The 23,057-nt window shown below is 44.8% G+C and overlaps 1 protein-coding gene across 7 annotated transcripts in view; it reads right to left on the reverse strand.

The window, feature by feature from the left end:
* LOC138743612 (regulator of G-protein signaling 14-like) overlaps positions 1-23,057 on the reverse strand; it is a 105,949-nt gene that overhangs the window by 51,515 nt on the left and 31,377 nt on the right. For all 7 annotated transcript variants that reach the window (XM_069899129.1, XM_069899133.1, XM_069899131.1 and 4 more), the window contains exon 3: positions 980-1,149. In XM_069899129.1, the coding sequence (XP_069755230.1) occupies positions 980-1,149 (170 nt within the window). The remainder of the gene's footprint in view (positions 1-979; positions 1,150-23,057) is intronic.

Here is a 23,057-nt window from a genome sequence, read left to right on the forward strand (position 1 = left end):
CACACCTCATGTGGGTTGAACCATGGTTAGCCATGGATATATATATATATATATATATATATATATATATATATATAATCGAGATAAAGTGAGTTCAAACTCGATCCATGTTATTTAAGAATTTGAATTCAATTTTTTATGAATGTGCCTGGAGGTGAGTAACTGGAAGTAGTTAAAGAGATGCACTGCTTATTTGGTGAAGGAAATCTGTTTAACTTATTAACTGGCCAGTCTCCTATCAAATTAACAATGCTCAGCTGTCCTTTAAATTGGATGAGCGAGCTCCATCTCTGGATCAAAAGCAATGCCTGTGGCTCAAAAAGAAGATACAAATCCACACATTTTCTCTAGTCATCTAGTGCAAGGCTGACCTCAATGACTTAAAATTTCACTGGGATCAGGTCACAAAATTCCAAGCACCCTCACGTCAAGACTGGCCTGCATTGAGTATCTCAGACATAGAGAAAATAAGTAATTAATAATTTAAACAACTATAAAACAAAATAGGTAATGAGGCAAAAGAAAAAAATTATTAGGGGTTTGTTTGTAATCATGGCGCAAAATTGAGTAACACAGTGGAATAAAATTGAGTTTACACAGTAGGGTCCAGGATCCATTGGCTAAAGGAACATCATCGTTTCAGAAAGATAGGAGAGTGCATTTAAGAAGCTCAAACTAAAAGAGGATTATACCTCTTCCTTGATATCATGAGGGGGTTGGAAGAGGAACTTGGCAAAGTGACAAAACAAGGGCTGTTTTCAGTGGAATGGAGGAACTAGCAGAGATTATTTATTGGGGAAGGAACAAGAGTACTTAATGTTTGTGTAAAACTTTTGTGAGCTCCTCCCATCTACTGGATACAAGGATGGAGGAAACAAAGAGAGGCCGTTGAGGGGGTAATTGGAGGAGCAATGAACTGAGAGTAACCTATGCATTCAGAGCAACTGGTGGTTGATCACGAAGGTTGGTGAATACTTACCGTGAAGTACTTCACACCAATCGGATCCTGCAGAAGCCGTTCGAAAGAGACTGCCCAACTGGCCACCGATGTCTCTGTGTAGCATGTGCTACCTTGAACGTTGGGCAGACTGACATTGCTGTTTAAACTGGTGTCACTCCCCTTCCCATCATCCTCAGTGACGTTAAGTTCTGTGGAAAATAACTGGGATTATTGTCTGTGAATTTATAATCTTGAAGTTGAACAAGTAATTAAATGAAACATCCATGGCCATGAATTATAATGTACTGAATGAACAACTATCTAACAATCTGGAACATAGAGTGAAATATCACCTGTTCCACGATACAGTTAGTTCACAATGATATGAATTATATTTATGTCAATTTTTAAAATTAGATCAGTGGTTAAAATCTGCATTTTTTCCAAGCTAAGAGACCGATGTCACCCTAATTAATATAAGCACCCCCACATGGTGTAATACCTTTTTTTAAAGATCAACCAAAAAACTTCAAGCCTCAAGGCACTCAACATAAAGGGGCTATTTGTCCAAAGTGTCAATGACACAGAGAGGTGCAGCTCATAAACTTCCTGCCTCACAGCTCTGAAGATCCAGGTTCAATCCTGACCTCCACTTGGCTCACTCTTCCTGTAACCATGTGAGATTCCTCCTGGTGCCTGGTTTTCCCTGCATCTCAAGAATGTGTGGGTTGGGAGGTTAACTGGTAATGTAAGTTGCCCCTCATGTGTAATTGAGAGGGAGTGTCTGGGGTAGTTGAAAGAAGAATGTTCTTTGATGGGCTGTAAGAGGCTGTTATCGTGCTGCGGAGGATACCCAATGTAATCAAAAGTTGGGTCTTTAGAGCAGACTGCAGCATTGTAGAACATGGAATATACAACATTATAGCACAGTACAGACCCTTTGACCATCAACGTTGTGCTGACCTTCATATTCCTACTAAAAAAAAGAAAAATGTATTAAACCCTTTCTACCTCGTAACCCTCTGTTTTCTAAGAGTCTCTTAAGCCACTTTCAGGTGTTTGGACGCAGATAATGTGCCAGCAGACGCGGCTGGGGGAAGTGCAGCTGGGACGTTCAGGTGGCCGCGAAGAAGACACCTTTCTGTCACCTGAATATGCCAGCTGAAGGAGAGCCGCATCTGAGCGAACGCCGGCTCCTGTGGACTGTGGCTGTAGACCCACTGCTGCTTTTAGGTGCAACGGGGGATTCTCTGAATCAGAGAATATACCTACAGGAGGAGGGTTAAGTAAGTGCTCCTTCTGGCTGGATTCTCCACGTTCAAGTGGCCACCTGACAGTCGCATTGTGGTAGAATAGACGGCTTTACATTTGGGTATTCTGGCTACCTGAAAGCCACTTTTAATGTTGCTACTGTTCCAACCTCCACCACTATCCCTGGTAAAGCATTCCAGGCACCCACAACTTTCTATGTTTAAAAAAACACTTACCCCTGATGTCACCCCAAAAACTTCTTCCCTTCACTTTGTTCATATCATCTGTTCTTTTGTTGTTTGCTATTCCTGCCCTGGGGAAAAAGGTGTTGGCTGACTACCTTATCCATGGCTCTCAGAATTTTTAGATCTCTATTAAGTCTCCCCTCATCCTTCTTTGCTCCAAAGAGAAAAGTTCCAGCTCTGCTAAACTTGCTTCATAAGACATATTTTCCAATCCAGGCAACCTCCTGGTAAATTTACTCTGTACCCTCTCCATAGCCTCCACGTCTTTCCTGTAATGAGGTCAGAACCGAACACAATACTCTAAGCATGATCTCATTGGAGATTTGCACATGACCTCGCGACTCTTGATCTCAATCCCTTTATCCTATCAACCTGCATGGCAACCTTGAGAAGAGTATGGATTTGGACCCCAAGGTCCTTCTGTTCTTCCACACTGATAAATATTTGACCATTAACCCTGTACTCAGCCTTGTGGTTTGACCTTCCAAAATGCAGTACCACATACTTATCGAGATTGTGGTAAATCAAGCATAAGCTGTTTTAGTGGGAAGTTGTGTGCAATAGAATATTATTCGTTAATGACCACACAGGAAAAGAGAAGAGTGTTTGTAAGCCTAAACCAAGATCAGGTTCCTGTACTGATGAGGTGTAGTGAAGAGGATTCACAATAAGGACTTTACTTCAAGCACGTAGAAACTATTTGATAGGCCTTTCCAGCAACACTCATTCAGCAGCTCACTTAAATTTTATTCTAATTACATTAGTAGTGGCTAATAGACTCAGGCTCAGGATACAATGATACTATAAATTGGCAGTGATTGGTATCAAAATATCTTGAGTCATTCTGGTCTTCACAAAGAGGAGCATCTCACTTCGAGAACAATGAGGTTGGTCAGTGTAGAAGGCAAAAACATCACGCATATTGTTATGGTGCTCTGCTGTGTTTTTCACACCGCAAAATACATGGGGTTGAACTGGCCAATTTAATGGGTCCGTAGCGGGTAATCTAGCAGTGTGAAAGATCCCAACTGGGCAGGGCGAGTAAAAAGTAAATGGGCTCTGATTCTTGGTGGGGGAAGCGGGTAGATTCAGAGCCCGGCCAAGTTAATTCGTTAATCACTCTGAGGTGGTGTGAATGCTCAACCAGCTCTACTATGTACCATTAGAGACGTAAGTGCCTCTGTGCGTGCATCAGTCTGATAGTATAATAAGAAATCTTCAGATGACTTAAAGCACTGGTACACACTGACAGCTCCACTGGCCACCTGTGAAATATAACTGCACAGTAATAATTCACAGAACAGCCAATGGAGCTGTCACAGGGCAGCTGGCGGGGCTGTTAGCGCGTAATTGTGCTTTAAAACATCTCAAGTTTACTTAAAATACCAAATACAATGTAATGCTATGTAAATAGTTGTTATACTCTATTATTGAGGGAATAATGACAAGCTGGTCTGTGGGTTTGTCCCACGTTTGAAGCCCACTGCAGCAGATTTTCCCACGGTCTTTTATCCATTGAGCGTGTATGTGCTTTATTCCTGCTATAATATCACTGCCCTGTGAGTATGTAATACGTCACTCGTGACATCACCCCTGGAGGTTTACTTCCCCCCCCCACCCCATCCCTTAGATCCAAGAGATCCAGATGAACTAGGTAAATCATGGTTCAGTGTAAATGGCTTACAGGGTACTGCATGCCCATTAAGTTTACCCCATGTCTAGGAGGGTTGGTGGTGTGAAAGGGGTTAGGTGTTGCAGAAGGAGTTGTGTCTGACATGAGATGGAGGTGTATCAAGATCCACCTCTCAGGCAGAAAAAGACATTGAGCAAATCTCCCATTCCCCCTCCCCCTACCGTGTTCCCTCTCAAAACTAAAATGAGAAATCTCCCTCGTGTCCTTAATTTAGGTCAGTAAGGCTCAGTTATTGCATTAATAATCCAGAAATTCAAATACAAGAGGTCAAATCCCACCACAACAATTGGGGATTTAAAATTATACTTCATCTCCAATAAAACAATCATCATCAATGGTAACTAAGAAACTATTGTCATAAAAAGCCCCACTTTCTATCGTCATTAACCAGTTTGGTCTCCGTAATTCCAGACCTACTATCATGTGGTAACACCTTCCTGTCTCTGAAATGACTATTGAACCACGCAGGACAGAGGCATTGAGGGGATGGAGCTTTCAAGCAACACCCCCATTCCATAAACAGTCATTTATCTCATTCTTGTGACTGGAATGGTCACAATTTCTTGTGTAGAAATTGCTCTTTGCATTACTAGAGATGCCATTTCTCTTCAAAAATACCTTGAAGTACTCTGGGATGCCTCAAAGTCATAAAAGGCATTCTATAATATTTGTATTGTTTAATATTCATAATTACACACTCCCCTACACCCAAAATGAAATGTCTTATATCGCATAATCTATCTCTCACAGCTGTATGTGTCCAAAACTCACACAGCACCTTCCACGAACTTATCTCCTCAATTGATTTATTTATGCATACATCTTATACATGATGCTGCAACAAGGGGGCACAGGATTAAAAGTGTTTACCTCATCAGAGATGTCCCCCCCCCTCCCCAACCTCTCTGAGCTTAATCAGCTTCTCTGCCTCCTTCCCAGGGAGTCAATGCAGAGTTATACACAATGGAATTATACACCCTACTAAGTAGATTTACTGAAATTTCTACTTTGATATTTCACTTCTTGAAAGTACTGCGTATGCCAGAACAGGAAACGCTTTGGATACCAAAGCATGGCCCAGCGAAAAGAAAATCAAGCCATTCATTACATCAGCACCATATGATACTCGACACACCGAGAAAATTGATAAAAATTAAAGGAATTAAAAAAAGGGAGAAAGAACGATCAGGTTTTTCTGTTACAGAGTATTCACAAGACCCAGTCAGAATGTAAATTTGACTTAGTGATCCAAGTCATCAGAATTTGATATGAAATTATTCAGATTGATGTATAACGTGCGAGTCCTCCGATCAGAGCTCACTCCTGCACTGATACTTCCTCGGAAGAATTCATATATATATATGGAAAAAAATTGCCAATGCTGGTAATCTAAGCTACAAACTGAAACTGCAGGAAATAGTCAGAAGGTCATCTTGCACCTGTGGGAAGATGCACAGCTGATGTTTCAGGTCAAAGACTCCCAGAATTGGGAAATTTAACTCAGACAAATGCAAAGGAGTGCATTAAATCAGGTACAACGTCGAAGGTGAAAGGAAAGGCCCTGGGGAGTACTGTAGAACCACGAGGCATAGGAGTATAGATTTCCAAGAAAGTGACCTGCTGGAGCTCACAATTGTTGATATCAGAAAGGAGGGCAACAAGTGCCTGTGACAGCACTGATGGTGGCAAAAAGTAAAGAAAGATGAATTGAGGACCCTTACAGCTTTGAGATAGATTAAGTTGGTGTTATTGCAGAGAGGGGGTCAAGAGCATGCTTGCACCAATATCTGGCATTAAGTATGGATCTGAGGAAGTGAAGAGAACAGTGATGGATCGTTTGCACATTTGCATCCATATCTCTGGTGCTGTCTGTGAGGAGCTTGCATGTTCTCCCTGTGACTATATGATTTCCCCACCCCAGGTCCTCCAGTTAACTCCCACTAGACATCCAGTTTAGTGGCTGAAGTGGTCACTGTAAATTTTCCCCATTGTGTAGGTGAATGGTTGAAACCCGTGGAGTTAATGGGGGGTGGGGGGAGGTGGGTGAGAACAAAGTAGATTATTGCTATTTCATCGGCTTGTATATGTACATTTAGATTTTAATAAACTTGAATGTGATCAGTAACAACACCATAAACATCATCAACAACATTACTATCATCAGTTGCAACACCAAGATCATTGCACAGGTCAATGTAACATCTACTGCAACAGAGACACACCATCTCAACAACATAACAAGTCATCACTGCAATCAATGATTACAGCATGTCAAGAAGTAATATTTGCCTCCATTTTATCATAAAGACTAGAACTGAAGGTAAGTTCCAAACAGACAATGCAATAAAAAATGTGATTTCTATATTAATAGAAAGGTTGCATGAATATTGAGTAAGATTGAGTAATGAATCTATTATAGCTGAATTGACAGGAGCATTCTAATCTGAATAAAGAGAACTACTCAGCCAGACAGCATGGGGGTCATAGAATAAACAGGCTGCTGAGACACAGTCTTTGAAATAGAAGTCAAATTAAAAAGCAGTGCTCTGGAAGCAAAGAGATGTAACCAAGTCCACCTACCAATCTGGCATTCTCAGCCCAAACCACCCCCATTAAATACCTCACACCCCCCACCCCCCATTGACATTCCATCATTAATATTGCCACAAAGTGAGTCTCTATCTCAACATTTCCCGCCATTACCCTCCCCCCTACCCAGTTGGTATCACGGCAGTCATATTAACCAAAGAGGTACTCACTTGACTTTCTGTAACTGTATCGCCCTTTAAACAATACAAAGCGTCTCAAATTAAACATGTTAATCTCACCACACGCCAACATAATCACTGAGGGCTCTTCAGAATCCTGAACTATTCCTTCCTCCTTTCTCCCACACAATTGACAGGAAGTGACACTCTAGTTCCCAACCATGTTAAGATCAGTTAGTCTCACTTCTCATGACTATTCTCCGCATATATAAAAAAAATCCTCCTCATTTTTGGAGGTAAACAAGATATGAGGTGCCAGAAAACTATGAAGTCCCAGAGGAGCTCATCAGAATTCCAGATGACGGGTATTTGGCCTGAAAGGTCGACTACCTATTACTTTCCTTGGGTTCTCCCTGACCTGCAGAGTTCCTCCAGCATTTTATTTGTTTGTGTTCATTTTTCCCTCTGCTATGGTTTTGAAAAGTCCATAGAGTTATCGTCGAGATCCAAGTCCACAGCACAAAAATGGTTAGAAGGTTCCTACTTCTTGCAGACTTATCAACGAGTTCCCTGATCTACAATAGGGATGACTATTCTGAAGTATGCCAGTGGCACTTGGCCACGAGGAGAAATACAATTGTTAGGATTCCTGAAATGCTCCAAGCCTTCAATAACCTTTCACTTCCAAGTGTATCTTTTCTATTTTTTTTTGAAAATGTATTTATAACTGCAATACCAGAGGGCAAAAGCTCTCCAGTTTGCAATGCAGTAATGTTAAGCCCCAGTCTGCGGAAGCACTTCCGCGTTGACTGGCCAGTGGAAATGAGAAAGAAATGCTTGCATTGGATCTCATTTAAACAATTTCTGTAGCCACTCTTCTCCTTCCCCATGCAAGTCCCATGGAGGGGGTGGGGGGAACCAGATCCAGCAAAGGACTGTGCAAAAACCTGTTTTAGATGTTTCACAATTGTTTTTGTTATGTGATGGTAGTAAAGTCATTCCTGATTGTGAAGAAGTTTTATTACTGCAATACTGAGGTTAGTTTCAGCATTACAGTTCTTTCCCAACTAAAGGCGACCAAATACAAGAGATGGAGTTTACTACTTGGTTCTGGTCTCCGTTTATATGGGTTGAAATTTTGCCTGTCGGTTGGCTTGCAAGCAGCCAAGGCTGGAGTACTTGCCCCAGTCATTGCCCTACAGTGAGGCAGTACAAATGACCAGGTTAGTAAATAATTAAGACATGAGAGCGCCACTTGAACAGGAGAAAGGTTTTCTGCTTTGTTAAAAGGCCCTGCTGCTCGTCCTCTTTGCATCAACCAATGTTAACTTGCAGTCTCAACCACCAGGGAGTTTTACAGAATGATGCATGTGAAATGACTAATAATCAGTCATCTAGAATCATGATAAATCCTGCCGACAAATCCGTGCTTTTCCTCCCGTTGCCAGGGATCCTGACTAATCTACTTTTGGGCAGCACAGCCAGCGTAGTGGTTAGCGGCACACCATTACAGCGCCAGTGACCCGGGTTTGAATCCAGTGGTGTTCTGCAAGGAGTGTGGCTGCCTGGGTATCCTCCCACCCATCAGAAACATAAAGAGATTGTAAGTCAATTGGCGTACTTGCACTGGTCCGAGGGAATGGATTCGTGCACCAGAATGGCTTGTTATCATATGCAATATGTCGAAATAAATAAAATATACAAAACATAATGCTCTTCCCATGAATTATCTTGTTCAGTATGTCATACGTGACAACCCATGCCAAAATAGTGAGTTAACATTGAGCCTATGATCTCAATATACATATTTGCCTGGTAGTGCATGAGTTTGATAAACTATTTTCCATTTGGTAAAATTGTGATGTATTTAGAATAGTCATGAAAATGAAAGGCTGCAGGACGGCTGTAAACGTCCATGTGATTCAGTAACACTGATGGAAAATTATCGCCAGTCTTCCAGCAAGGTGAAAGTTTTATAGAAGGATTTTGGCATTGCTGGCCTTTATTGTCCTTCCCTAATTATCTGTGAGTAGCTACCCTTTGAACCTTCCAGAGATATGGGAAAGGATGCAGCAGGAGTTTGACTCAGCAACAGTGATGTATTTGCATGTCTGAGACTGCAACAGGACAGAAGGCATGGGGTCGCACTGAACTAACAAGGAATTAAATAGCAAGAACGAGCCTGCCCATATCCGCCAGCACGAGATAGAAGCACTAGATTCCATCGAGGATATATCAGAATAAGGAAAGTGTTGTCCATAAACACAACAGAGCTGACAAACAGCCAAAATAAGACTTGTTCTCACCAATGTGCTGTTAGGAGAGACATAAAATAGTGGTTGTACAACAAGAAAATGTTCACTTCAAGATGTAGTAATGCTTTGAGAATATATAGAAAGAACTCAAGGTTCAACTAATTATTTTCTGCACAGATGCTGAGTCTCTTTCATTTTTATTTCCATGCTGAAAGTAATAGGATATCAGGAAGCACTCCGAGCAACCATAATTATTAGAACAACAGGTATATGGCACCAATGGGGGATTGGTAGATGCCGGATAAGTGAATCTTCCGGTTGTTTGAGATTGCATGTCGTGTGATTGACAAACTAACTGCTGGGGGAGGCCAATTTTAAACTTCTGTATTTTTTTGCCAGTAACGGGGATTTTATTGTAGTTAGAAAGGAATGTTGCAAAAAGGTGTAAAATAAGTTTTTTTTCTGTGTCGTTGGAAGTTTGTTCTTGGCTGGAATCAGGAGCTAATGCCAGGAATCAAAATCACTACTATCAGATGAAGACAGAGTGAGAGAGAGTGAAGGCAAAGAGATAGCACTCACTTTGGGCTTCCATTATCGATCTAGAATGCTCATTAAATATATTTTTCTGTATGTCATAGAACATAGAAGTCTACAGCACTGTAACTGTGAGTGAGGAAACTGGTTTGGCAGGTCTCAAAGGGGAGGACTCTGAACACAGTTTTGATGGAGAAGGATTTTATTTCCGAAGACAAGTGTGGGAAATGGTAACAGATGCAACACACACACACACACACACACACACACACACACACACACACACACACACACACACACACACACACCATTTACATCAGCCATAGGAAAGTAATAGTGGACAATTAATAACAAACGTGGGGAAAATAGCATAGGAACAAAATACACACACACACACACACACACACACACACACACACACACACATATACAATGAACTGGTACATACAGTGATCAAGGAAAATTCATTTTGTGGGGTGATATAACCACCAGCCGACAGCAGGGGGCAATCTCTGTACCTGCAGGAAGACCACTTAAGGGGCTGACTCCACCTGGCTGGCTGTCAATCAGCTGACCTAAATATAAACCTGAGCTGACCCCTCCTGAGCCAATCACAAGGGGAGCCACCAAGGCTTGAACTGGTCTTCAGACGTTTACTGAAATAATGCCTGTTGTACAGTCTTTTCTGATTTTGTGCCTGCTGGCTGCTACCTCACCGCACCACAATTTATTCCAGTAAAAGTCTGATCACCAGATCAAGCTTTGGTGGCTCCCTGTGTGACTGGCTCAGAAGGGGCCAGCTCAGGTTTATATTCAGGTCGGATGATTGATAGACGGCCAGGTGGTGTCAGTTCTTAGGTGGTATTCCTGAAGGTACAGAGATTGCCCCCTGCAGGAGGCTGATGGTCGTATCACCATATTATGATGCCCCACCACCCCTTGACTCAGTGCAGACACAGCTCTATGCTACAAGGAACACTAATTAAATACTCCCAACCTTTTAACAGTGCACATTTTACCAGTAAATTCTCCAGCACCCTTCCATATTTCTAGGCCTGGAGTGAGGCAGGGTGGTCCTAAGGTGGCAAAGAGGGAGAACAAAGAACACTGTGGCACCTTTAAAGTGCTGGAGATTCCAGCCCAGGTTGTTAGCAGGTCCCAATAGCTCAGTGCCAGGAGGGTTAATCCAATTACCACAGCCAAAGTCCCAATGCCAAGTACAGGCAGGCTGGAGAGTCAAGTCCAGGTGTTTTAAATGGCACCAACAGCAAGGTGTGCACTAACAGGTGGGGTGAAACCAAATCTTGATTGGCAGCTGATGTTGTCTTCTGACTAGGTAGGGGGCAGTGCTGTCATGCAACAGCCATGACCCTTCCCAATACAGCTGTGCAGGCCCTTTGGCCCCACAGTATTGTGCCCACCTAATCTAACAACTGCCTCGAATTTCCCTACTGTGTAATCCTCCATTTTTCTCTGTTCCATCTACTTGTTTAATAGGGTCTTGAAAGATCTTATGGTACCTGCCTCCACCACCACTGCTGGCAGCACATTCTTTCACCCACCTGTTTCTGTGTGGAAAAACTTAACTCTTACTCCCAAGCACCTTAAAACTATGCCATCTGCTATAAGCTACTTCAGCCATGAGAAGAAGGCTCCAGCCATCCACATGTTCAATGCCTCTCATCATCTTACACCACACATGTCAAACTCTGGCCAGCGGGCCAAACTTGGCCCGCGATATAATTGTATTTGGCCCGCAAGATCATATCAAAAATGTATTAGAGGTGGCCCGCTGGCCGCTGCGCCAGTATAGCGCATGCACAGTAACTGCTGTGTCCCAGGGTAAGAGAGAGAGAGAGAAAAATCCTGGTCCTTGAAAAGTAGTGGTGGGTGGTTTTATAAACACGCTGTCGTGTCCCCCTGCCCACCCCCCCACCGCAGCGCGGCCTGGCCGGTGTCAGGGGAAGCCAAGGCCGCTTCCCAGTGCCCGGAACCCCAGTGGCACAGCGTTTCTTGGAGCTGCAGATGGAGTCGGGACGCCAGAAGGAAGATTGGGGCTCCCCGCCAGGCGATGGGGGCGCTGGCCCCCGGCCGCTCTGCGCCTTCCCACCGGACCAGCGGCGGGTGCCTGGAGTACACGTGGAGAGCGAGGCTGGTCGGGCAGGTAGGGTGGAACCCCCTGCCAATCTCGGGAGTGGTGTGGGCTGGATCAGGATTAGCCGCGCTCACCTGCTCCCCCACCGCTGACCAGGATCCCAGCGCGGTCCTGAGCATGGAGACTGCCCTGGAAAGGTCCTGGGACACCGGCACGGAAAGAAAAGGGGGTCCGGGAGAAACTCAGCAGGTCAAGGGAGGTCCGGGAGAAACTCAGCAGGTCAAGGGGGATCCGGGAGAAACTCAGCAGGTCAAAGGGGGATCCGGGAGAAACTCAGCAGGTCAAAGGGGGGTCCGAGAGAAACTCAGCAGGTCAAGAGGGAGGGGTCCGGGAGAAACTTAGAAGGTCAAGGGGAGGGGGTCCGGGAGAAACTCAGCAGGTCAAGGGGAGTCCGGGAGAAACTCAGCAGATCAAAGGGGCATCCGGGAGAAACTCAGCAGGTCAAGGGAGGTCCGGGAGAAACTCAGCAGGTCAAGGGGGGTCCAGGAGAAACTCAGCAGGTCAAGGGGGTTCCGGCAGAAACTCAGGGGGGGCCTGACCTCACCAGGACCGTTGCCCACTCCCCCTCCCTGCCGCAGGCCGACCCACGACTCACGGTGACAGGGCCGCTGATCCGCCGAGATGCCGCCCTGCAGCGAGAGCCGATCCCCCCGCACTGTCATTGTCCAACCCGATCGCCCGCAAACCCCGCCCTCCCGCACACAGGCCTGAGTAAGTATTATGAACTTTAATCTCAGGATAAAACGATCTTCCAATAGTTTCATGTCACAGTGATAAATATATTCCTGGTTAAAAATGGTCCTGCACCTGGATACAAGCTCATTAGGCATAAAACTTGAAAAGTGTGTAAATCAAAGGATATCTGTACCAATGGAAAAAGGGTATGGCAAATAACCCTGCTAGAGTTCATGCCCACAATCAGTCACCCATTTGATTGTTTCAGGAATCATGTTATTCTCCCACATTCTCAATAGACCTCAGATTTTACTATTCGACAGCACACTAGCAACATTTGACAAATCCTCTATAGAGAAATATTATTTATTGAATATTTCTGGAAAGAGTTTATCCAAAACTATTATTAAACATTTATTTTAATAAGAAAAAGTTTAACATTAGATATGTTGAAAGAAGAGAAAACATGCAGATGTTGTTGAAAATTTTCAATAAATATTAAGTTCGGCCCTTGACTTCGTCCAAGTTTTTAATTTTGGCCCTCCGTGAATTTGAGTTTGACACCCCTGTCTTACACACCTCTATCAGGTCTCTGAGTAGTTTTCATTGAGAAGTTTTTCTCCAGCCTGTGTATTATCACAATTAAGTAGTTTTGCTTGAACTCAGATTTCGCACACAGTGTCTCTCTTATTTGAGAAAACCTCTTGCTAGTGAATCAAAGAAAAGGGACAACATTTAAAAATATTTTTGGATATGCACAGAGTTTTCTCCCAAGATTGGGAAAGTTGTTCCACAGACTTCTCTAAGCAAAATAGAGGGTTGTGGGTGTAAGAAAGGGAAAAATTAGATTGTTGTGGAGTAGGTTTAAGTAGTCTAGCACAACATCATGGACTGAAGGGCCTGTACTGTGCTGTAATGTTTTGATAGTCAAGGAACAAGCTAATACAATCATTCTCACATCTTGAAATAGAGTCACAGTCTATAAGAGGACACGATGCACCATCACTTACCACAAAAGACTGAGGTTGTGAAACCGCCAGGCTTTAATTGACTATAGACTGGAGCAGTAGCCAGCCTCATGGACTGATCCTGGCAAAATGAATGGGGAGCATGCAAGGGGTTGCGGGTAGGATCGATCTCAGGAGGTGTGTCCAGCTGCCAGTAGCCAATCACAGCATTACTGTGGTTTACCGATTTTCAGATTAGAACAATTCCCTCTCCCTGAGCAAGGCATGTCTTTAGATTTTACCACCAGAGAATGCCTTGGAGATTCCATCACTCAGATATCAAAGGATTTCTAGATATTAATGAAATCTATTGTTATGGCACGTTGGCAGAAAGTTGGTGCTGAACCAAAAATCGTCTATCTGCAGGCATGAGCAGCCAAGTGTCTTTCTCCCAATTCGGCCGTTTTACAATGATTTATTGCCTTAGTTGGATGGGACTGAATATAACAGGAAATAAGAAATGCTGCAATTGTATAAAATTGGAATATTGTATGCATTTCTGGTTCTCCCCCCCTCCATTACAGGAAGGATAGAACAGCTTTGGGAAGGGTAAAAGAGAGATATACTGAACTAGGATGATGCCTGGATTACAGGGTATAAACTACAAACTTTCCCATACTTACGACTTATGTGACTTCAACCATCGGTACATATAACTGAAAAAAAGACTATAATTTTTTTAAAAATATGTAAATATAAAAATTACGCTCGGTCGTACGTCCACCTGTACTAATGGCTGTGTGCGTATGATAGAGACCGTCAGACGAAATCCTGACGTCGTGTACATCACAGCGTCTCTCTCAGTTCTCAGGATAAAAGAATGCTGTACAGGTACAGCAGGCTGTTGGGAGTGCACAGGGCAGTGGGATCAGTGTGGGGAGTGATAGTGTAGGAGCTACATGCCGTGCTAACATACGACTGACTTACATCCATTTTGAAATCTGACCAGTCGGTTAGAAGGGAACTTGACGTAGATCAGTGAATGGCTGTAATAGGAGAGGCTATAAACTTGGGTGCTTTTCTGCAAAGCATCAAAGGCTGAGGAGAGACCTAAGAGTTTAAAGAAGATGTGCAGGATGTTCATTCTTTACATGGAGAGTTAAGAATGTCTGGAACAGGCTGCCAGTGGTAGTGGTGGAAGCAGATACAATAGCAGTGCTTAAGAGGCTTTGAGAGTGACTCGTGTAAAAGTAGGATGGAGAGAAATGTATCAAATTGGAAGCAGCAGAGATTTGGTTTAATTCAGGCATTACACGGTGCAGATGTGAGCCAAAGGTCCGATCCTGTGGTGTACTGTTCAGCATTCTCTTGTTCCATTCCCCCCCCCCCCCACCGCCCCCCAACCCAGAATAAAAATCCTGGCTGAAGTGCAGCCTGCACAGATCCACTAGCTGGATGGGCAATTTAGTCAGCATGCAAAAGTTGGGCCAAAGGGCCTGTTTCCCAGCAAATTATTTCCACCAAACCAAGGAACTACTCTCATACCACCAGCCTGAGGCAACATTGACTGCAGAGCTTTGGGAAAAAAAAAACACACACACACACACACCTCTTTCTGGTAATAACGTGCAAGTTAGAATCTAATCTAGTTGTGCCAGGCCTGCTTAAATATCCTGAAAGAAACCCAGTATGTTATGGCAGTCCCTTCTCCTGCTCCTCTGCCCTACAGAGCAAAACGATCATTTGGGCGGGGCCATAATAATGAAAGGTGACAGCATCGCATTCAACATCTTGCTTTGACAAACATCTTGCCCTACCTTTTGTGGAGTAAAATGGAGAATGGGTGCCTGAAATTCAGCTGTCAACCAGAAGGGGGCAGGGTAATAGACATCAGGGAAGTCACATGGCAAATTAAGGCAAGGATCCCCTGGTGAGGACTCACAATCAGCATTTTGTAAGCAGGGTGACAAGCACCGGGTTTTCGAGGAGAGTGCCGGGCCAATTCAACGAATGTGAAACAAAAGTAAGTGAATTGACCGCTGATCTGCAAAAAAAACCCAGTCTTCCATGAATTCACTACATTCTTTCCAGATAATGTTCCGTGTGGGGTGATCAATGACCACTCGCAAACACGAAGCAGGTACTCAAAAGCTTTATTGATCAGAAGGTCCAGACATGCCTCTACATGCTGCTGCCTCAGCATGTATGAGGAAGGAGACTAGGGGTCTCGGCTTTTATTAGGGGATCTCATGGGGAGGGGTTGTAATTATATGGTTGTATGTACCAGCTGGCCCGTCCTCCTGATGACATCCTTTCCTAGACTCCTCCCTGGATTATTCCCATATGACCCAGGCCATAAAGGTCGAGTTCCTTCTTCCTCTCCTCATTTCCCTAGCCTTAACTCAGTCCAGCAATCTCTAGTGTAATAAAGCCTAACATTCCCCTTAGTCTTTGTCTTTGCATTATTGGGGCAACTGGTAGCGCCCAACAATTTATTACACTAGATTTTTGAAAGTCTCTGGGAATGGAGAAATTGCTACGCCCCGAACGCCTGGAAGTAGACCCCCAATTCCCAGGTGGACCTGAACTCTTCGAACAGTGGGTGAACTGTTTTAATAATTTCCTCGACGCCGCTGCTGAAGTGGTTGATTCCAATGAAAAGTTGAAGATCCTACAGGCACGAGTCGGCCAGAGGGCCTACCAGGCCATCCAGAGCAGCACGACCTACGTCGAGGCCATGGCTGAGCTCCGGACACTGTACAAGCCACAGGTGAACAAAGTTTACTCCCGATACCTGCTGGCATCCAGAAAGCAACAGCCTGGTGAGTCCGCTGAGGCGTTCATCCGATCCTTGGTCACATTGGGAAAACAATGTCTGGGGAACCCCATGACCACGATATTGTTGACCCAGTGCATGGAAGATGTGATCCAGGATGCCTATGTGTTGGAGTTGAGGTTGGGCTATATTCGACAGCGTCTCCTCAACGAGGATCAACTCCTGCTAAAAAGGGCCATCAGCCTGGTCAGGACTCTAGACTCGACCCAGCGACACGTGGTGTCGATCGCGGGCAGAAGCAGGCCTACAATGTATGTTCCGCCACGGGGGCCGCCGTCCTGGGACTCAGCGTCAGGGATTACCGACCCAACCACTGCTGCGGTGACACCAGCATCAACACATTGCAACTTCTGCGGGCAGGCTAAGCATTTGAGATGGCTCTGTCCCGCGAAAGGAGCCACCTGATCGGGCTGCAGGAAGAAGGGCCATTACCAGAAAGTCTGCAGGTCCAGAATTCTGTCCAGGAGCAGTGCAGTGTGTGTGCCTGAGGAGCTTCCTGTGCCGACTGTGTGCGCGGTAAGGGGGGCACAATCTTACCCACTCCAAACCTCTATGTCACACCTTACCCCTACGATGACATCATTTCTGCCCGCCACGACTCCACTTCCTCCTTCTTCTCCGACAGGGGCAGCATCATGGAGGTTACCACTTGGGCAGTCCTCCCCACCGACGACAACGATGAGGAGATGCCTGTATTGACATCAATCACCCTGGATCAAGCCAGCCCCCACCCGATCACGAACTCCATGATGCAGATCGAGGTGAATGGGCGCAAGACTAATTGCCTCTTTGACAGTGGCAGTACAGAAAGCTTTGTCCATCTCGACGTAGTCCGTAGACTCTCCCTTCCTATCAGGCTAATGACTGGATCAGTATCAATGGTAGCAAAGGACCAACAAACTTGTATCCTGGGGTACTGTGTAGCGTCTCTAACAGTGGGTGGGGGGGGGGGGGGGTGGGATGTTACAATGACTTTGTATTGTTGATTATGCCCCAGCTCTACGCGCCAATCCTCCTGGGCTTTGACTTCCAGAGTCAGTTCAGGAGTGTGACGATAGTGTTTGGGGGCCCCCAACTGCCGCTTACTGTTCACAACCCCCAGCTCTCAGACCCCACTCCCCAACCAGGCAACCAGTCTCTAGCACCGTCCTGCAGTCTCACCACCCTGTGTGTGGTCCCTCCATCATTCTTTGCAAACCTCACCCTGGACTGCAAACTGATTGCCACCAAGAGTAGGTGCTATAGCACAGAGGATATGCAGTACATCCGGGATGAGGTTCAGTGACTCCTGGCGGAGGGGATCATAGCCGCTAGCACCAGTCCCTGGAGGCACAGGTCCTTGTGGTCAGAGGGGCGGGCAAGACCCAGATGGTGATCGACTATAGTCAAACCATCAACCGCTTCACCCAGTTGGACACGTACCCACTACCCCAGATAGCCTACTTGGTCAATAAGGTTGCGCAATACAGAGATTTTTCGACCATTGACCTCAAGTCAGCTTACCATCATTCCCCCTCCGTCCAAGTGATTGAATCTACACGGGATTTGAGGCATTTTGGTCTGAGTAATGGTGTTTCTGCTTTTCAGAGGGTTATGGACCAGATATTGGATGAACACAAGCTGATGGCAACATTCTCATATCTCGATAATGTCACCATCTGCGGCCACGACCTGCAGGACCACAACGCTAACGTCATTAAGTTCTTGCATATGGCTAAGTCCCTCAACTTGACGTACCACAAGGACAAGTACGTGTTTAATACAAATCGCCGGGCCCTTCTCGGATGCGTCGTGGCACATAGTGTTATTGACCTGGACCCGGACCACTCATGGAGCTTCCTGTTCCAAACACCCTAAAGGTGCTGAAGAGGTGCCTGGGGCTGTTTTCCTACTACACACCAATGGGTGCCCAATTATACCAATAAAGCCCACCCCCTGATTAAGTCCAAAACCTTCCCATTATCGGCAGAAGCCCAGGCTGCGTTTCACCAGATCTGAGGAGACATCGCAAAGGCCACGATGCATAAGTGGATGAATCCATCCCCTTGCAGCCTTACCAGATGGAGAGCGATGCCTCTGACTTCACACTGGCCGCCACACTTAACCAGGCAGGAAAGTCGGTAGTGTTTTTCTCCCGCACCCTGCATGGTCCTGAAATACAGCACTCCTCCGTTGGGAAGGAGCCACAGGCAATAATTGAGGCAGTGCGCCATTGGCGACACTACCTGGCCGGCAAAAGATTTACCCTGCTGACAGATCAGAGGGCAGTGGCCTTCATCTTTAATACAAAACAGCGGGGTAAAATCAAGAATGACAAGATTCTTAGGTGGAGGATCGAGTTGTCCACCTATAACTATGATATCTTGTACCACCTGGACAAACTCAATGATCCCCCAGATGTCTTATTCTGGGAGACGTGAGCCAGCGCGCATCTTGACTGTCTCCAGGCCCTACATAATAATCTCTGCTATCCTGGAGGCATGAGAGTGTACCACTTTGTTAAGACTCAGAACCTCCTGTACTCCGTTGAGGACGTCCAACTGGGGTTTATCACCCCAATTCGACCAGCCAGAAAAGGCACACCTCATTAAGCCCACATGCCCCTTCGAATGACTCAGTGTTGATTTCAGGGGCTCCCTCCCAACCTCCAATAGGAATGCCTACTTCCTGATAGTGGTGGACGAATTTTCCAGGTTCCTCTTTGCTATTTCCTACCTGGATATGATCTCGTCGACGGTTATCAAGGTACTGCATAGCATCTTCACCCTGTTCGGGTACCCTGACTATATTCACAGCGACTGGGGGGTCCTCATTCATGAGTGAGGAGCTGCGACAATACTTCCTACCCAGAGGTATAGCTACCAGCTAGACCACCAGCTATAACCCCTGGGGTGATGGCCGGTGGAAAGGGAGAATGCCACCATATGGAAGCAGTACTCCTGGCCCTCAGGTCAAAGAACATGCCAGTGTTCTGCTGGCAGCACGTGTTGCCCGAGGCTCTCCACGCCATCTGGTCGTTGTTATGCACTGCCACTAACACAACCCCGCTTTCCGTAGGAGATCGTCGAACAGTTCATCCATCCCTCCATGATTGGCAACCCTAGGGCCGATCCTGCTTCGGAAGCATGTCGGGGCCATAAGATGGACCCACTGGTGGAAGCAGTGGACCTCATTCACGCAAACCCCAATACGCATTTGTGAGGTACCTTGATGGCCACGAGGACACTGTACCGATCCAAGACCTGGCGTGGGCCAGAGACCTTGAAACAGCCATGCGGGCCACGGATCAGACTGTGGACCTGATCGCACTGCACAGGAGCACATTTCCAGAGTCCGAGCCGCCTGTCTCTCCGCCGGACCTCCAGGAACCTACCCCCCAGTGTGGAAACATCACTCACTCCCTCGGAAGTCCCCCGCCATCATCCTGTCCCCTGCGGCCCCCATCCTGGATTCTCCCGGGCAGCCCCCCTCTGGAGGAGCAGCATTCAGACACAACGGTCCCTTGGTGGTCTGGTAGAAGGAGGAGGTCGTCTGTGCAACTAAACCTCTAGTCTGAAGGAGCCTTCTCCCCCCCCCCCACCCCCACTGTGTTTTTTTTCCTTTCTCATGTTTGTTATCTGTGGTTTATATTTTAAAAGAGGGGGTGAATGTAACGATCTGGTTGTATGTACCAGCTGGCCCACCCTACTGATGACTTCCTTTCCTAGACTCCTCCATGTGACCCAGGCCATAAAGGTCGAGTCCCCTCTTCCTCTCCTCATTTTCCTAGCCTTAAACTGGGCCAGCAATCTCTAGTGTAATAAAGCCTATCGTTCCCCTCAGTCTTTGTATTATTGAGGCAACTGGTAGTGCCCAACAGGGACAATAGGTACAGAGGGCAGGCAGCCTGCCCAGTCCAATGGGGTCATGCCTGCAGTACTCTGTTCCACCACATTCTTCTGAATGAGAATTTGATTCTGATATACAAATCAAGATTTCCTTCATCTCAGGATATTAAATATTGACTATTATGTGAATATTTGCAAAAGTGCATTTTCCTTTGTTCTGGGTGCTTTATTATTTTTAGAATGCTGAATGAAATATGCAAATATAAACATAATTTATAAGCATTGAATTGATTAATTAAGCATTTGCTAATGAACTAGTACGTGTAACTCATATGCTGTCATTATAGGGAAACCGGCTACAAGTCAACAACGTGTGTTGGAAAACCCTGATTTAGGTGCTAATTCCAATGACCTTGACACAAGATGCAAATCAATTTTTTGAGATTATATTTAAGAAGTAGCCCCACCAATATCTTCTACCCACCAAAACTGTCATACTTCCTCTCAAACCTTTACTCAAACCACACCTTAAAAAGATACCATCTCCTGACCCCATTTCATCAAACCATCATCAATGAGGTCCGACTGTGATGCTGCTGTGTGACTGATAATAAGCTTGCAATTTGATAGTATTTGAGCTTAAATCCAATGCCTTGAGAATTTGAATTTAGCTTGGACTGAAAATAAACTATATCAGTGGATAAAATGGGCTTTTGCGTATTATTTTTAGTTAAGGAAGGAAATGTTTTGGGTTCTGACTTGAAATGAAAGTATGTTTATCATTCCAAACATAGATCTGCAAGATTTGTTTTGTGCACAACAAATATTTAATTTAATTCGTTTGCTTTCATACTGTGTTGTGGTTGAAAATCAACTTAGCCATGGGATCCTAACTCCAATGCACATGTAGATACCCTGATTTTAAAGAGTAATCCCTCCACCCCTTCTGGGATCCAGCTGACTCATTATCTATAATACTCTGCACCTCAAAGTTCCAGACAATCTCAAGTATAGAACCTTACAATGCACTTATCACCACAATGTATTTTATCCTAGCTTCAAGAATGTTAAATAAAACCCCTGCAAGCAACTGGGAGCCTCAAACAACCAGCAAAAAAAAAACTGCAGAAAATAAATATTGGTAGGTTGTGACGTTCTCCCATTATTTGAGTGGGATTGTCTCTTTAAGAGAACAGATTTAACAATCTGTCTGCAAGATTTGAAGAGACTGTGAAACTAGCAGCAAGCTTGAACATCATGTTCCTTTACTGGATACATTTGCAGAATCAACTCAGAAGCCTGGCAGAATCCAGATGCAAAGTCCATGTGACCATCTTCTTAAAAAGATACTGCATCATCTTCTCAAGAGGCCATTTTAAGGAAGCAGCAGAAGAGGTTACAAGCTTTTCAACCTCCATTGTGGGATTGAGAAACCCATTTGGCCTCATTGTGTGGTTTTAAACAAATTATCAGAATTCCTCCCGTTAGTATAGAGGATTGAGAGACCACTTCGATTGGCCTACGGAAAAAGTTTTAAAATTGAAGAACAAATACTGCACTCTACTCTACTCTACCCATGGAAAGGGTTCTAACTGCAGAAAAAGGCACTTGTCTTAAAATAACGTTTCTCTGAAGCACCTCAACAAGGGTGTCATGAATAATCAGTAAACTGTCACCACCCCCCCCACCCTCCACCACCATCACCCCACCATCCTCTTTCACCCAGTTTAGGAACAGCTAACTTCATCTTAAGGCCTACGTGTCTCACCTATCTTAAAGCCTGCATGTCGCTTTCATCTAAGCCTGTGTGTTTCAATCATTTAAAGCCTGTGGGTCGCATCAATTTCAAGTCATCACTGAATTTCTATAACTGAACTTTGAACTGTCTTCTGAGAATTGACCCTTGAGCTGTTGTGGCTTGGGGTGTTCCACATACACCAATATATTTGTGCACAGTTAAAATTTAATTTAGATAATTGCATAAAAATTCAGTTAAGTTTAGATAAGTTAGATTAGGTGTTATATCAATTTTGTTTAATAATTAAAAATATTATATTCAATATAACACCATCTGGACTCATTTTTATCATCGCTGTTGTGTACGTAACAAGGTTAAAAAAATTCCGCAAGTTTAAAATTGACGTGCCTCACCCTTAGTTCGCCAATCATACAAAACATGATCTCAAGCAACCAGAAAATACACTTATTTGGCATCTACCAATCCCCTTAGGTGCCAATACCAAGGTGTTTTTATTGTACTTTATATTTCTAAGTGAAAGAACTCTGCTTTTAATTATCCATGTAATGCTTCTCTGTCCACTAAATAACTCAGGGATCACGTCATGTGCGAGTCTCAGCTGCAAATGCCAATTATATACTTGACTCAGCTGGGCATCGTGGCTGATTGTGACTGAGAGCAAATCTGTTGTTAGGAGGGTAATTGGAAAATGCTCAGCAGATCTCGAAACCAATGGTTCAAAGAACAAATGTAGATAAACACAAAAGCCTGCAGACGCAGTGATTGAAATAAAACACAAAGCTGGAGAAACTCGGCAGGTCAAACAGCATACTTTATATAGCAAAAATAACAATGCATAACCAACATTCTGGGCTCCTTCTCACTCCCCCTTCAGTTTCAGACATTAAATTGGCATTTCAAGGACAGATACCTTATACCAGGGGTGGCCAAACTTGCTTAACATAAACTTCAGACGTTTGAGAACCGTAGCAATCACACGATCGCAAGCCACACCCACTAACACTTTCGTTAACCGCTTTCAGGTGGCCATAATACCCGAATGTAAAGCCGCCTAAGATGCCTGAATGCAGCTGTTGGGAGGCTACCTGAAAGCGAAGAACTCGTCCCCGAGGTGTACTTACTCAACCCACTTCGGGGAGGTATATTCTCTGCTTCCGAGCACCCCCCCCCCCCAGGCAACCTGAAAGCAGCAACCGGCTAGCAGCTTTCAGGTACCTAGCAGGGGGCGGGCT

Source organism: Narcine bancroftii, chromosome 9 (genome assembly GCF_036971445.1).
Source record: "Narcine bancroftii isolate sNarBan1 chromosome 9, sNarBan1.hap1, whole genome shotgun sequence".
In the NCBI taxonomy this organism is placed as follows: domain Eukaryota; kingdom Metazoa; phylum Chordata; class Chondrichthyes; order Torpediniformes; family Narcinidae; genus Narcine; species Narcine bancroftii.